The 16,878-nt window shown below is 44.7% G+C and overlaps 1 protein-coding gene across 17 annotated transcripts in view; it reads right to left on the bottom strand.

Annotated features, from left to right (window-relative positions):
- The window catches only part of Erc2 (ELKS/RAB6-interacting/CAST family member 2), a 905,605-nt gene that overhangs the window by 190,883 nt on the left and 697,844 nt on the right, over positions 1-16,878 (bottom strand). For 9 of the 17 annotated variants that reach the window (XR_013042143.1, XR_013042144.1, XM_042284491.2 and 6 more), the window contains 2 exons: positions 14,034-14,181; positions 12,406-12,534 (listed from right to left, as the gene is read on the bottom strand). Coding sequence is in view for 15 of the 17 variants with exons in the window: in XM_042284491.2 (XP_042140425.1) it covers positions 12,406-12,534; positions 14,034-14,181 (277 nt within the window). In the remaining 2 variants the exon portion in view is untranslated. Of the gene's footprint in view, positions 1-12,405; positions 12,535-14,012; positions 14,182-16,878 lie in introns of all 17 variants that reach the window. The other 8 variants (XM_076544122.1, XM_076544123.1, XM_076544125.1 and 5 more) reach the window with 2 other exon arrangements.

The raw sequence follows: 16,878 nt of genomic DNA, 5'->3' as shown, positions 1-16,878 counted from the left end.
TTCTTGTGCTGTATCCTCTGAGAATCTTTAGCATATGTGCAACAAGCTGGAGTCTCCTCATGAGATAAAAGTCAGTTTCTTTACACAGCAATAGCACCCACAATCCAGAACTGATAAGTCCTTTTAAGGAACTCACTACCATGGTGTGAAGCATGGTCATTTCCTTGCAAGTCTAAGCAAATCGTTCTGAAAGCAGGAAGCTTGATAACGGAACCTACCTCATCCCTGGCCAAAATGAGGTTTCCACCTGCAGCTTGAATGACTCCGGAAGCAATCTTAAACCACAGATTTGGAGTTGGGAAGATTAAGACTGCTAAACTTTGGGATAGCAGCTCTGGCTGGGTCTGCTCCACTCCATTTCTTATCTAGACTTGCCAAAAGCACAAAGAGGCAATTGGGACATTTGCTCATAGTATCTGCTATTAAGATAAATCAGCAACACTTCAGTGTCCCAGCTTCATAAAAAAGAATCCCTTAGAGATATGGCTTCACTTGCCAAAATAGCAACTTGTTGCTCCCCTGCCTCACCAAGGGTTGCATCACTAGAAAGTTCAGGAATGCACAGGCTTTTCCTGCAAGCCAAATCTCAGCTCCAGAAGCCTCAGAAGCCATTGGCCCAACAGGTTTCCTGTTGCCTGGACACATACAATCAGGGATGGGAGAGATGATGGACATTCCTTTCCCAGAAGGAAAAGCTCCATACTCACCTAGGTTCTTTAAAAAACAAAACAACAACAACAACAACAAAACCATGTGTGCTCTGTGTTCTTTCTGCTTCATTTGTGGTAATTCTGATAATTCATGTTCTAGCACCCTGAAAAACAGAAGAAGGGGATTCTGGCACCCTGAAAAGCAGAGGAGGGGAATCTATTTATGAATGCTCATACTCAAATTCCTCCTTGGTCAGAAAACAGGCCAAGTGGTCTTTGGCTTCTGTTGAGAGATGTCAGGAGATTTTTTTTGGGATCATCATTCCTAACAGTACAGCATTACCTTGCATGGAAGCTCACAGTAAAACCCTGGAACAAAGACCAACACCCCACACAGTTGTAGAGTCCCTGTGGCTTTTAAAATCATGTCCTACAGTAAATGTTTTAAATAATGCATCTCTGTGAGTCGGGTAGCAAACAATGGACCCATTTTATAGGAAGGCAAGTTGATCTACCCATGCTCATCCAATTAGCAAATGGAGATGAGTCCAGATTACACTTGCCAAAGCAGTAAGCTTAGAGTCCTTCCTCCCTGCTGTCATGGAAATCTAGACTTCTGAAGACTGCCTGTGGGGAGGTGAAGCTGAATCTTGGCAGAAGAGAAAAGAAGTGAACAGTGAAGTCCTTCTGTACGGAGTACTTGAACTGGCATACTGGCTCATCAGCACTGTGAGTTATTTTACCCATCTGCAAACTGAGCATGGTCATGATACTATCACATCTTTAAATTTGTGAGGACCACAGTAAGTCAAACAGAAGGACACTGTTGTGCCTAGCATATTATTTAAGAAATGTCAGCTGTACTCATAGTCTGTGGAATGATGCATCTTCCTACTCAACTGTAAGCTCCACGAAGGCAAACACTGCCCCTTGCCTGTGCACCCTCAAAGTCACAGGCAGCTATCGGGTGCACCCCATGTTGTGAGTGTGCCTGTGCTGAAACAATCAGACCACCCAAGCTCTGAGGCTCTGGGAAGCTGGTGAGCTCATCCTCTTCGCCTTACAGATAGGCACAGAGCCCTTGAGAGACAAGTAAAACACACTATATCCAAGTTTCCCAGGGTGCTGGGATCAGAGTTGGACTAGAACCACACTTCCCAGTTCTACTCTTAGATCCTGAACCTTCCATGCTGGCCAGGACCTTCCTGGTGAGGTGAGCCACCTTGTTTCATTGAAACTTTGAAAAAGGCAGCCACAGAGCCCCAAACCCAGGAAGCATGACAACAGAGATCACCTGGCCTTGTGACCTCTGCACCTCCCACTTACTCCAGCAGGCAGAAGGCAGGGTTGATGGCTGGTCCACAGGCTGTGTTTGCAATTCTAGGAGTTCTTATCCAAGAGAAAGAGGAAGTAAAGCAGCCACAAGATGAGCACTTAATCAGAGGTTTCTGGACACATAAGCACGGTCCTGCATTTTGGCCTTCGGAGGTGCCATTCTTGGGAATTCTCATGTTTTCTGGAATGATAGCTTTCCATCTTATCTGAACTTGTAACCCTTTTGCACAGTTCCATCCCCAGACTGTGTCAAAGATCACTAGGAGGCAGACTTGGCTGGTTGTGTTCAACAGGCATTTCCTAATGACCATATTAGGATAGAGATAAGACAGCAGAGTTTAGGTTGCTGTGTGCATTAAAAAAAAAAAATAATAAATCTCATTTAAATAGTGGTGTTGCAGGGTTCTGGCTCCCCCACCTTGTCAATTCGGTAACTGCACTTGGGGAGCAGACTGAAGAATGGACTCAAGCCTTCTGGCTAAATGTATTCACTGAGTCTCCCTCCTTGCACTGTGTTCCACATAAACACACACACACACACAATGCTCCACATGGAGCACCTCTTATTTTACATAAGTCTTCCTTTAATGTAGCTTTCTCAGGGATCCCTGGCCTGAAGTTCTTCAGAAAACATCAGCTTTATTTTTTTCCCCACTGCACTAACCATTACTCCACAACTCGTATGTTGAATATTTATATTTTGCCTTTCCTTTGTCCCAGCCACTAGAAGATAAACTGCCTTGGGTCAGAGGTTTTGTCTGTTTTGCTCACTGTAACATCCCCAGACTCCAGAGCAGCACCAGGAACATAGTACATGCTCAATTAATACTCGGCTTCCCACCCCTGCCTCCCTGAAAACCTGCCTCTGCCATTGGTTCTCCTGGCTCTCTGACCACCAGAAGTACCTATGGTAGTGCAATGGTTGGTGGCATATTTAGAATAGAGCCTAACAAGTTTGAAGTAAGCAGTCGTCCATCGCTTAAGCATTCACAAATGATACATGTATTTGCAGGAGAGAGCTGTTTCTCAGTTCTCTAAAATCCTCAATAAACAACCCTAACTTCAGTGACTCAATTTGGGGGTAGTAATCTTCAGGAAAATGATAAAAGAAGAGGGCTACATATTCAAATGTTCATTACAGTATGATTATAAAAGTACAAACTAGGAACAAATTAAAATCCCAACCTTAGGGCAATTATAAAAATTAATCTGCTTTTGATGTTTTTCAGGGACTCTGGAAATACACCCAGTATAAATATATATAAAGAGATAAGAGAAATCTGCATTCTTCCAGTGTGTCATGTATTCATTCAAATGTATACAGACAATGGAATGTAGGAAACCATAAATCTTAATGACAGTTACTTCTAAGTAGTGGAATTATGAATGATTTCAGATTTTTCTCTACATTTTTTGAAGTTTTTCTAATGAGGATCTATTATCGCTATGTCAAAATATTTATTTATATGCTTTCTCCCATGGAAAAGTTCATAGAGGAACGGCTATACAGTTAAGTCGTGAATGAATTTTAACACGGTCTAGGATCAGTAAAGAACATATCAGACCAGAGAGTCTGAAGGCTTCTTGGAGAAGCAGCAGCAGCAGCAGCAGGACAGCCAGCATCTTCTTCAGATGGGCGCAGGTAAGCAAGAAGAGGATGTGACTCCTCACTGTGTGGCTCTCTGTGTGCTGCCCCTGCAAGCCCATAAGCCCAGGAAAGTGCAGCCTCCTCTGCAGATCAGTGCAGATGGACGGCAGCCTGAGCACAGTGACTTGAACACAGTGATGGAGGGGAAGAAGCCCAACACCAGAGAAAAGGGCTTCTCATCCATTTTGAAGTTCAGCGTCAGGAAGACAGGAGGGCGGGAAGTTGGAATTCTTTCCCCATTCACTTGAAATGATAAGGTGAAGACAGCCTGAAAGGACTTTTAATTATGAGGAGTAGGGAGTGGGTGCAGGGAAGGAGGGAGAGGGACAGGGATAGGGACATCAGGATCAGGAGAAACCGGTTTTTTAAAATATGTCAAATGATGAGACAGAAGATGGAAAACTACTGAGAAGAAAATCTTCCACGCAATTACCCTGAGATCACCCGCCCTCCCCGGGCTATGGGCAGGCAGGCACCAGCATCTGCTGGAATCCCTGGGGAAGGGATCCGGTGACAGAGGGAGAGATGGGGCACCCTCTATAGCCTGCACCCGGTAGCCTGGGATCAATGGGGCAAGTTAGATCTGGAGGAGAGGGACTGAGAATGAGCGCCAAGAGTCACAGAATGAACCCTTCTGTATTTCTTCTCTCTTTCTCGCTTTCCCTCTCCACCTTCTTCCTTTCTTTCTTTTCTTTCCTTCCTTTCTCTCGCACCATCTCCCATGCAGGGCATGCAAGAGGTTTGGTGTGAGACCTGCTTAGGTCCTGCTTGTACCCTTCCCCAGAACTGCCCTACACCGGTTCAGTTCTTTGTCTCTGCGTCCCTAGATACGGTTGTTAGCACCTGGTTTTCAAGATTCCCAGAGGATCAAATGGGGGACTATATTTAAACACACACACACACACACACACACACACACACACACACACACACACACACCCTGTACCAAGTTGAATGTTAGAATTCCAAACCAGTTACTCCAGCCTAAAATGTGCACATTAAAGTTATGATGAAGAACATGGACTCTGTAGACATCGTACCACATAAACCTTGAATTCATGTCACCCTAAGATCCACAAGTCAATACAATGGGACAGTTGAATTCTTTCTCCTTACAGCACCAGCACCTTGACAAACCCAGCACTCCTGATGGGGTCTCTTGCTCTTTATGAAGTGGTCTGCTGAGGCAGGAACATCTTATCTGCACTCCGCTCTGGTGGTCGATGTGTATTTTGTTGGAGGCGGTAATGAAGAGGTTAAAGTTGAGGGGATTTCAAACATGTCTAATCCAATAAGAGGCTTGGTAAAACATGCGTTATCACTTAAAGAATAAATGTTTAAAAATAGAGCACAGATGTGCAATTTGAATAAAAGAGAGAGAGAGAGGGGGAGAAGGAAGGAGGGAGAGAGGGGAGAGGGGAGGGGAGAGGGAGGAGGGGAGGAAGGGGGAGAGAGATAGCAGAATGTGAGAGATCTTCTTGGCGTCTGCACACAGTTCTCTGTTTGGTCCCCTAAGCCTACTATTCTGGTGTGTTCTGCCAACATGTAGGTACTATTTGGGAGCTTCAGACCACTGAAGTAAAGTTGGCAAGCCACTCAGACCCAGCCCCCACATACATATTATCTTCTCCTCCTCATTAATATTTCATTTTTATTTTGTTTTTGAAACACATGGCTCAGGCTGTCCTGGAACTCATGATCTTTTCCGTCCAACCTCCCACAAGTGTCCAGATTACAGAAGTACGCCACCACACCCAGCTCCATGCTTTTTCTATAAGCAGGAGAGCAGAATGGTAAAGTTGCTTTCTTCAGGTTGTTCTACTGAAGAAAACCAACCATAAAAGCTAAAAGCATGTATGTTAGTTTATTCTATAAGCAGCCCATTCAACCCTTTGTTGTTGTGACATACCCCAGAGAGAAGGGGTTTTAAAGGATGAAAGATTAGTACGGCTCACCATTTCAGTCTGTCTGCTGGCTGTACTGTTCAGGACTCGGGGGGAAGCAGAGCATTATGGCGAAGAGGCAAGCAGAGCAGAGTCGTTCCCCTTACAGGGGCCAGGATATGAAGAGGATATCAGAGAAAAGGTATGTCTTTGAGCGGTAAGTCTCAAGTGACCTGCTTCCTTCAAATAGGGTCTAGCCCTCCTTTTCCCTGCTTCCTCCTAATAAGACCATTGTATTACAAGAGGTGGTACAGTCCTCTCTCACTGGCACCTGGAGACAAAGCCTTCAACACACGAACCTTCCAAAGTGGGCTCCCTCATAACCAAACACCAACAACTAGAAAGACTTATTCTAGGAACCTGGAAACTTAATAGGAAGCATCCAAGTTGGACAGGCATTTGTCACAAAAGACAGGCCATAAACTTCCCATCAGACACCTCAGCAATTTCTGCTTCTGCAAGAAGTATTCTTGGCTCTGCAGGCAAGGAAATACTTAAAACAACACATAAACAAACAAACAAACAAACAAACAAACTTTTCATCTACCCCAAACAGCAGAAATTGGCCCTTCCGTCTCTTTCATGTGCTAAGAGCAACTTTACTGGTGGTAGAAACCAGAAACGCACAACCAATACTCAAGGAAGTCATTATCTCCCTGGTTAGAGTGCCTACATATGCCAGAGGTGCCCCCCCCATGCTTAGAAACAGCAGTTAACCTGTTTATATTAGGATTTTCTGATCAGACTCACAGGTGGTCCAGCAGCTCCCCTTTCATGGTCTAGGAAGATGGCGTCCTAAGAAGGACTGGAGCAACACATGGAACAACAGACAAGAGTTGGCCTCCCAGTCTTCGAACATACTCTGGTTTCCACCAGATGGATTTCTTGAGTGTTGGGCTTGAGGCATCAGCTTAGGGGAAGGAAAGTATGCAGGCTGAGGTAGCAAACCAGAATCCTGTCCAAGTACAGGCTCTTAACAGAAAAAGCATTTTTAGTCATACCAGTTTTGCCTCCTTGGGAACAGCCAGCCTTTGACCTTTGAGTATATTTGAAAGAGAGGTCTCCGGAGCATACTTCAAATATAATGCATTGAAGTCAAAGATGGAGATGTGGCTACATCCTACCAGGGGAACACGAACAACTGAACCCAATGAGAGTCGGCTGGAACAACCAATGCATTTGCATTATGGCAATTCAATCTGGAGTAGGTCTGTGATGCATTACAATGCTGGGATCAAATCAAGCTTTTCTGGAGCTCATCCAAGCACAACAAGAGGCTTTGGGAACCCTACTACATGGAGCTCCTCTATTGCTGTTTAATTGTGCTTACCCCACGAACTATAATAGTCATCTACATACAATGCAAGAGAAACATAAGTGGACAATAGAGTTCCTTTTTCTCAATGGGAGGGGACAGACCCGGCTGATCAATGGGTTGAATTTGGCTTTCCCCTCAACATGCATCTACTCATGCTCATATCCAGTTGTGAATAGGATCCCAGCCTCATGAAGCTCTCTCCTGGACGCTCTGAAGGGAGGCCTCTGTCTTCTGCCATTCATGACCATATCTGTTTAGCTAATCCTTGAAGACATTCCTGACTTTTAGACAACCCAAGGGAGGCAGGGGAGATTGAACCCAAACAGAGTACCCTGTGATGGCCTGGCATGACCATCTAAATGTTTACCAAGACACAGGCCAACTCTTGGGGAAACACTGAATCAGTGGACCTGTCTTCTCCTCTAACGCCTTCCTGCTCCCAACTGACCTGCTTATTTCCTGATGGCTCAAAGCGATGCCCAGATCTGGGAAGAAAAGAAAACAGAACCCAAGCACAATCTATCTGATCTCAGAAGTATTCTAACTGATCCTGAGAAGGAAGCTGGCTCTAATTTTCACTAAACAATGGTGTCTGGCCCTCATTTAAAAAGGCATTTTCATCAAGGATGTGCCTATCAGGGCTTCAGCAACAGGGACGCATTTGGGAATAAGACTTAGGGGGTAAGATTTAGATTTAAGCTTTCTTCAAAAACCCTTTAGCAGCAGGCAAATCCAATGGTTTCAGAATTAATTATTTTGAAGTCAGTCCTTTCTTTTTTTCAAGGGCAGAGGAAAGGAGTAGGGGCTGGGGCTGGATTCAAGACACCAAAGACCAAAAGATAGCAATTTTCGATAATTTTCAGAACTCCCTAGAGGAAGAAAAAAAAATCCAAAACTTAACTCATTCCAAGTTGAGAGCCACTCCCCAAACTGCACAAATCTGGAAGCCAGACATTTTTTTTTTAAGAGGTGGAGCATACCATTAAAGGTGTATGCGGAGCGGAAATGCAAGGAAAACAAAAGTTGATTGACTCAAATCCTCCTCTGCCACACTGGGTTTCATCTTTTATTTTCTTTTAAAAATGCAACAGGAAACAGAACGTTAATGTGCAAGGCTCTCTTCCTTCCCGAAAGAACTCAATGTCAACACTTAAGGAACGTCGTCATAAGGACTCTCTCACTGTCAGGCATAGCTGGAATTTCTGAACTCACTTCATATCACCTCTGGCTTCCATGACAGCTGCTTAAGAGGAGTTAAGGTATTTCTTAGCAAACTGATTTATGAGACACTCAGAAGTTGCCAGGGTTGGAATGGAGAGGTCTCTGCATAATGAGACTCTGCTACATCTGGGAGCCGAATGACATGTTACTCAAGAAGGACCCAGGACTCTGGAAAGAATTCAAAGGAGAATAGGGTTAAGAGATTTGGAGAAAGGGCTCAAATTAACCACCCTTTCAAGTGCTTTGGGCATGGGACAAGGCCCAAGCATAGGCCTTGTGATGGAGCAGGAAAAAGGAAGTACCAGTGTAACCTCTCTGTCACCTGTGGAGTCTAGGGTACTAGAGTGAGACTTAAGGGAATGTGATACCAATGCCCTATTTCCCCTTCATTCACACATCCAACAAGTGTCTGCTGTCTACTATAAGCCTGCAGCTGTGCTGGCTCTGGAGATAAACGGTGATCAAAAAAGGTCACAAGATCACCTTCTCTTTTGGAGATCCCAAAGTAGCAAGGCAAAAATTCATCTGTTACAAATGCTAAGAAATAGGTATGTACATACTGTAAAGGGACAAACTGGAGGGTGTGATCCAGTTGAGAAGGTTCCAGAAGGCTTCCTTGAAGAAGTGATATTGCACTGAGATTGCATGCAAGAGCCAGTGAAGAAAAAGAGAGAAATGTTATCAGCAAATGGAATGGCACCCGAGAGGCTGAGGGTAGACTGGTCTCAGTTTCCCTCTATCCTTACAGCAAGGAGAAGCAAGCATTGCTTCGGGAGTGAAGGCTGGAGGGTGAGGAGGACAAAATGAGACTTATCTTTAGAGAAGGCTCTAATCTGCTCAGACGCAAAGAATGGCTGGTCCAGGAGCCAGCTACACTTCCAGACCTAGACAACACCACCACAGAAGGAGGGCACAGCAGTCAGCCTGCGAGCCTCAGGCTGAGGCTGCCAGGAAGCGAGAGGAGCATTCTGCCAAGAGGCCCTGCTCTAGCATCAGCTGAAAATTTCAGGAGATGTGGCAGACTGCATGGGTCTTTACTGTAGCTTCAACGGAAGTGGCAATGCTTCTAAATATGCAAGCCCATTCCTGAGAATCCTTGGAAGCTGCAACACTGGATGGTGATGTGTGTGTGCTGGAGGGACCTAGCTCCGCTCTCAGGCTGGGTTAGTGCATTCTACTTCTTGATGACTGACGATGTCTAGCCCAGAGAAGGTCTCATTTAGCAGACACAGGAGTCCTGCATAGCTTGCTCCACCCCTCTGTAGCCCATTCTTCCCCTACCCCTCTGCTTTGCCATACTCCTGCTCTGGCAGCTCATTTCTTGTTCACTCCCAGCAGCCCATGGGCTTGCCTACTGTTTCCCGAATCAAATTCTGTCTGGGGGTTTTATGCAGGCTATCCCTTCCATGGAATATCCCTCCCCCAGAGATCTGCAAGGCTCCCTCTCTCTCCTGTTCACCTTTGCTCAAGGGTCTCCTTTCTCAGGAAGTTCTTCTCATTGGCCCTAATTTTAATTCTCTGCCCCTTAGTGCCCCCATCCACTGCTCTCCTATTCTTCTTTACACTGGTCTGTATTTTGGTTGGTTTTTACCTTGAGCTAGTAATTTTGCTGTTTACTGCCTTTATTCCATGATTAAAATTAAGTTATATGAGGAAGGTGTCTTCATTAATTCTCGTCCCCAATATATATTCCAAAATTGTTTGACACTCTAAGACACAGCATGTACTCAGACCAAGTCATATACCTATAGGGCACTCTGTCTCACCAAGGAATCAAGCCCTTTTCTTCTCTATGATCTGAGGTACTGGAACTGGCTTTCTTGGATGATACCTGTGAAATGTGGGACCAATGGCCTATGCAAGGTGGAGAATACACTGTTTCTAGTTGTCTTTATCCTAATACCTAGGAGAGCTTAAGAAGGCCAACCATACTGCAGTGTTCAGCTTAGCAAGAGCTAAGCTGTGGCACTCTACCAGTCTCGGAATCCAGCTCTGCACTTCAGGAATGGGTGCTATCATGGTGGTTAAGTCATTTGGCCTCTTGGGATTTTGGCTTGGTCAATTTCAAAATAAGGTGATGCATGCTTTTTCATCATGGTAGGAAAACAGATGAACCCTCAGCACCCAGCAGAGAGCTTGACATAAAGAAGATAAGAGAAAAAAATGACAACAGTGTATGTGCATACATGTGTACAGGTGTGTGTGTGTAGTACTTGGCATGGCACTTGCCATCTAGTAGTCATGCATTCCCACAAGAAATGTTCTTTGAGTGCCCAGTTTATGCTTAGTAAGGCTCAGTGATTGTGGTGACTGATGAATGCACTACTTCTGTTCAGTCACCTGGGATTGGACAGTGGAAAGATTTTCTCCATACAAGATACACTGACTAAAACGGCAGTTTGTACAACATGGTACCTCTCGTGAACAAGAAAGCCTCACTATTTGTTCAGGCACAGAAGTGGCCGACCCCACAACCTTGCTTCATTTCCATTGTCCTTGCCTCTGAGAGAGCTGTGTTCTCCCCAGCCACCCAAGAGGTGAAAACAAGAGAGATCTCAGGCTCACTTTTCCTGGCCAGTATCTATCTCCACAGGCTGCACCCACAAACCAAGAAAAATTAATAAGCACCATGGGCCTCTTCAGACTCAGCTGAGTCTGGGGTCTAGGGCTCTTGATATCTCTGCTCGATGCTCTCCACGTGCTGGTGAGTAGGAGGAAGGAGATGGGGGTGGGCTAGGTGCTAGCATCCATCTGCTCTCTCCACCACACTTCAACAGTATGTTCTCAGTGAGCTGCAGCTCTCACTGCGTGCACTACAATGGCAAGGAATCCAAAAGTAAACTGCCACAGCGGACTGGTGGCACTAGTAATTAGTAGTCATGGAGGCGGTGAGAACAGCAGAAGGAATCGGCCACATACATAATTACAGCACCCGTTATGTGCCAGGCAAGTGCAAAGCACTCACTAACCTCCAAGTCTCTGGATCAGTTTATTAACCTAATACACAAATGAAGAAAATGAAGGGAGAAATCTGAAATCCTCCAGATAACTAGTCTGGAAAGCAGATTCAAAGGAAGCAGTTCAGCGCTGGACGTCTTTGAGTGCATGCAAAGACCTTAGACTCACTCCCAGCACATGCTAGGAGCGCACAACTTTAGACATTACATCTAAGGCAATCAAATACCAAAGCCTAAGAACTCAGGCTAGCATTGGTAGAAGTCTTGCCTGGGTATTTAAGCAATGACTTTAGGCTGATAAAGTACCAGAACTTCACAATTTCTGGAAATACCCTGTTAGTTGTCACGCAGGATTTCTTCCTGCATGTGATGGGGTGTGTGTATGGCTGGTGGGATGGGGGGGGGGGGGTTAGATAGTCCTAAAGCCCGAGGCATACCGCCAGCTGTGGGTCTTCAGACTAAATAATGCCACACTCCTGAACTTGAGTTATGTTCTCTTAAAAAGAGAAAATTCTGGCCCCTATGTGCAGAGCTGCTATGGTGATAAGGGAAAAATATCCCCGAGGGACCCTGAACAATAGCCTATACCACAGCAAACTCAGTCAAGGGGGGAAGGCACGGATATTAGAAGTGAATGAACGGTTATTCTTAGAGCCGTAATCACTTGTGATGACGGTACCGAGATGGGGGTTTTTATCGCCGGGTGGTAGCTGGGGCAGGAGGAAGGATTTCAAAGCTGAGCATGTCACCGGGGAGTCTGCCCTCCTTCTTTGCTCTCTCCTTCTCCATGCAAACCCTTCCAATGTTACCTCACTCTAGGTAGGAGCTGAACTCCCACAGATTTCTAGGATTTCCAAGAGTCCTAGGACCTCCAAGCTGAACCTGTCTCAAGAATGAAGCCTTTATACAGTTTCCCTCAGCTCTTTCCTGGCATTGGAGAATGCAGTTATGATGCTGAGAAAGAGGGAGAAAGGCAGCTTAAATTTTGTTTTAAACTGGCAAGGTAGAAGTGATATAAAAAAAATGTACCTAAGAGATGAAAGGAAAAAACAATCCCCTGTGATTGGTAACACCACTCCTGCCCCCACCCCGGCTTGGCAGCCTGACCAAGCTATTTGACCCTGAAAGGTGGCCACCACGTTTGAAACCATTGGGAAAAGCAAAATAAATGAAATGATACTGCAAGTCACAAAATGATGCTATCTTCTGTGCGGTCCCAGGCTTTATGGCCACCAAGTCCTAGGAACCTGCACAAGGGGTGACAATCAAGATCAAAGTAGTTCTGTGCTCCCACCCCCCACGGTGGGGCGTGTCTCCTTGGCAGCTGACTGACCTGAGACCTTTGGCTCATGTGTGCATCGTAGCTGGACCCGTGGTACTTGGCCGTAAAATCTGGGCTGTAGCCAGCATCACAAGTGCACGGTATATTTGCACACGGGGGCTGTTTCCTAGGCCTATACACCTGTAGGAAAAAGCTACAATGGTTAGGTGCAGGAGGGGAGGGTGCTGGTGCTCGGGGAAGGAATTAGGGGAAAGCAAAGAAGGAGACTCATCTTGACTTACTAAGGCCAAGTGGTTGGAAAACCCAGTGTAGAAGATGCACAGCTCCAAACAAAGAGGTCAGATAGAAGCGGTCCCTGAACCCCAGGGCCAGTGCTAGCGAGGCATGCCGCTCTGTGGAATGACCCCAATGTCTGGCAGCAACTGAGACCCTCCCTCTGCAAGGAGAAGGTGCCCAGGCATGGCAGTGTTCTCTCTCTGTCTTTCAGCAAGGCGGTACTATAAGAAATGGACTCAAGCTCACTGCCAAAGAATGCCTTTTCCTTCCCAAGGAGGGAAAGAGATGGCATTTTGCAGGATGAGGAGGGTTATTCCTAGGTACTGTGTTCAGCACAGTCCATCTTAGCAGGCAAAGAGTCAGTCCCAGGGTCCCAAGTCCATGCAGACACTCTACATGGTAACCATGTGCCATTTTGAGAGTTTCAGAGCCACAGGTTCTAGTTAAAATGGGGCAGCCACCTTACCAGGCCATATACCATTGAGCTGAATAGGTTTTATAAAGTAAGGATCCGAATGAATATTTTTAACCATTGCTTTACCCAAGTCCTCATTATATACAGAAGTGATTTCTCTACCCTCCACTCACATTGGGGAGAGAACACAGGGCTGGTCAAGTTTTCTACCATTGAGCTACACCTTGGTCTGTTGCCAAGTTATATACGGAGCAGAAAGAACATCTATAGATTTCAGAGATGATGTTCTAGTATACTTCAGAAACAATTATTTCTTAAGCTGCTTCCAGAAATCCCTCCCCAAAGCAAAGAGCTTTCTGTAAAAGTTAGGACTGTCCCTCCTTCCATTTCTCTAAGACAAGCACAGTGGCCTAGAGAGAAGGAAATAAAGGATAATGGGGCCCAAAGGGTGATTTTAAATTAGAATGAATAATGGCAGGCAGGTCTCTAAGCCTAGTCTAGAGGGACTAGAGTTGGGAGATGCTCTTCCACTGAAAGATCCTGGAGGAAACAGCTGAAGAACAAAAGCTTGAAGTAGAGAGAGAAAGGAACCTCTGGAAATAGATGAAAGGGTTCTTCACAGAGCCCAGGACGTGAGCAAGGTTGGAGGGGAAGATAGTCCCCAGGGTTTAATTAGGCATTCCTAAGATTTAATTAGAAGTGGAAGTCTACTGAAAGGAAGAGAGCTGAGAGCTACTTCTGGGAAGATGAGGCTAATATAAAAAAGGAAAGCAGTGCCAGTCGCAAACCACACAAGCCCAGCCGCATGCACATCAACAGAGAAGCAGTAACGTGGTATTCTAGCAACAGTGCAGGCCGTTGGCTCCTACCTGGTTGTAGCTGCTTCCGCCTGCAGAATGGACATGGGAGAATGAAGAATAGCAAAACCCAGGGAAAGCACTGAGGCCCCAGACCCAGCAAGACACACCTGGCGTGCAGGATGCCCCACCTGCTGCTTTAACTGATGCACCAGCCGGTCTTTCTCCCGCTTCAGAGCCATGACTTCTTCCTGGGTCTTTTTCTTTTTGGAGGCAGACAATTCCAGCAAGGCAATGTTTGCATCTTTTTCACTGATGGCCGCAAGGAGTGCTTCCTGTCTGGTAAGATAAAGATGATTGTGATCCTTTTTGTAAGATGAAAAACAACAACAAAAAAGTCCTCAAATGACTGGCATTTGTAAACTGAGCCACAAACTACAACCTCTGTGGGGAAGAATTATAAACGGTACTTAAGATGAGGTACACTTTGCTCTCAGATGGATAAAGTAGCTGCGTCAGAATCACTAAGACTGGCTCATTGTGTCGTCTGAGAGAAGAGTTCTTTCAAAGGCTTCAGAGATACAGGTACAAATTAGAAATGGGAGGGGGTCAAGATAAGCATCTATTCCTCACACAGTTCTATCAACCCATCAACCCATCCATCAATCTTCCATTTCTCCAAGGCAACCCAACAGAACTAGGCAGCAAATTCCTTATCCCGTGGAGTCTTCACATGACATTTTTCTTCTGATGTCAGGTAGAGATCTTTCTAAGGGTCTCCTTTCCATTTTTAGTTTACTTGGTGAATGTGATCCTTGTTTACATTTCATAGGCCTCATCTGTATCACACAGCCCCTCTGCCTCTAGATTCCAGTCCGAATGTGTCTTCTGCAGAGAAGTCTGTCCAGTTACCAGCTCCCACGGTGTTGCCCCACCTGTCCCCCTGTGTCCCAGTCTGGATTCTGTCACATCATACTGTTTAAGTTCCCCATGGTACCCTTCATCACTTGACAAGATAGTTCATGTTTATTATTGTGATGCCCTATCAACTTGAGACCTCCTTAATCCTTGGGCTCAAGACATTGGTTCTGTTAATAGATATGTTCACTTTTAAAAAGTTTTATTTATTTATTTATTTATTTATTTATTTATTTATTTATTTATTTATTTATTTATTTTTACAAACTTTAAAAACATCATTGGCCTTCTTCTTCCTCTTCAAAAATAAGAAATCTAGGGCTAGCAAGATGGCTCAGAAGTTAAAAGTACTTGGGTCACAAGCCTGACAACCTGAGTTCAGTTTCCTGCAACCCAGCTCTACAAAGTTGTCCTCTAACTTTCACATGTACTCTGTACCATACATGCTACTCCCTCATCATGCATTCAAGGATGTGTGCAAGTGTGCACCCTATACTAATAATAAATAAATTAAAAATTAAAAATTTCCCTCTGGATTTATTTATGGCCACTGGCTATTTGGAAGTTTTAAGCTGTTTCCTCACATCTTTAGAGTCTATTTTTCGGGATGTACTTATTACAAATTGCAATTTGGGATAGTCTGGGACAATTTTTGACAAGCAAATGGCTTTATTTGGGTGTGTTTCATGGATTCCTTCTCTGTACCTACCACCTGGGTCACTTATGAAACCTTCTAGCTGCTTCAGAAGACCTCATAGCTCCAGGGAAGCCTCAATATTGGGAACTTTTCATGCATATAAGTCCCAAGAGTAAAACCTGGTCATGTTTCTGGGTTGCATTTTCTTATCTCTATCATCAGAATTGTCTTCTCCTAGATATTTAGACAAAGTAGCCATTATTTGGATCTCTGATTTCGACCCCCTCCCAACCCCGACACACACACCCCTTTCATGTCAGGGATATGTATGGGTCTTTCTGGCCTCCACTAATGCCTGGCAGTAACAGCTTCTCCCAGAATGCGTGCATAGAACATATCAGAAAATAGCTCCACTTTTCAAATAACAAACTGGTGTAGCTCAGACTACGTATAATAGCATCAATACCCAGTATCACCAGATCATGTGCTGAGATGGAGGACCTGTGTTTACTCAGTTTCACCAGATAACATGTTGAGATGGCACCACCTGTTTTTACCCAGCTTCACCAGATAATGAATTGAGATAGCAGACCTGCTCAAAACCCTGCAGGTGCACATTCCTCTAAAATGCTGGGTTGAAGTCTGTGTGGACTTGACAGCAGGGACAGCCTATATGTTCAGGTTTACATCCAAGTTGTATTACTCATGGACTCGTCACAGATACATTTTTAAAAAATGGTGATTGAGAACTGTGAACATTTTAAAGCTTTTTTATTTTAAGTTTCTCCATATGTAGAGAAAAGCAGAAATACTTAATATAAACCTCCCAATCAACTCCGACCTTGGTCATTCTCTCTAACAGGCCCAGATACAACACACAGGTCATGGCGGCATTTTACTCTCACCGCCAAGCTGGCAGCAAAATTTTTTTTTTCATGGCTGTTACTTAAAAGATCAATTTTAGGAAGCTGGTAAATTGCATTCTCTCCCTATGGATATTTCTTCATGGCTATACAAATGAAAATGCTGATAAAATTCTTAGTGACATGTGAAAATATTTAATTTTGCTGGGAAACTGTTCATCTGGAGGCTTGTGATTCTGTACATTTTAGAAACAAAGGTATTATCTTTTTTTTTCTTTGACAAATCTTTCCAGAATATCTGCACAGCAATGAGCCTGCAAGGACACAGGTGGTCTCTTTCTGGGTCAAAGGGCAGACATGCTTACTATGTTATATCATCATGATGAGCAATGGGCAGTCATGCCACTGCCTATTACAAAGTACTGAAGTTCTTTAAGCTCAGAGTTGCTCTCCTGTAATACAAACAACTGCACGGACATGGTCTCTGTAGGACCAGTTGCAAGTGGAATGCATGCAAATATGCTAATGCTGATCTCTGAGTTATAAGCAATAAAATGTTTTATCTCTAGCACAGATGTCTCTTCACATCTCTTGCACTCCCAACAGAGGTGGGGCAGC

The sequence above is a fragment of the Peromyscus maniculatus genome, chromosome 9, assembly GCF_049852395.1.
Source record: "Peromyscus maniculatus bairdii isolate BWxNUB_F1_BW_parent chromosome 9, HU_Pman_BW_mat_3.1, whole genome shotgun sequence".
NCBI classification, from domain to species: domain Eukaryota; kingdom Metazoa; phylum Chordata; class Mammalia; order Rodentia; family Cricetidae; genus Peromyscus; species Peromyscus maniculatus.
Note: the sequence above shows the minus strand (reverse complement) of the source record. Positions and strands in the feature narration are given on the sequence as shown.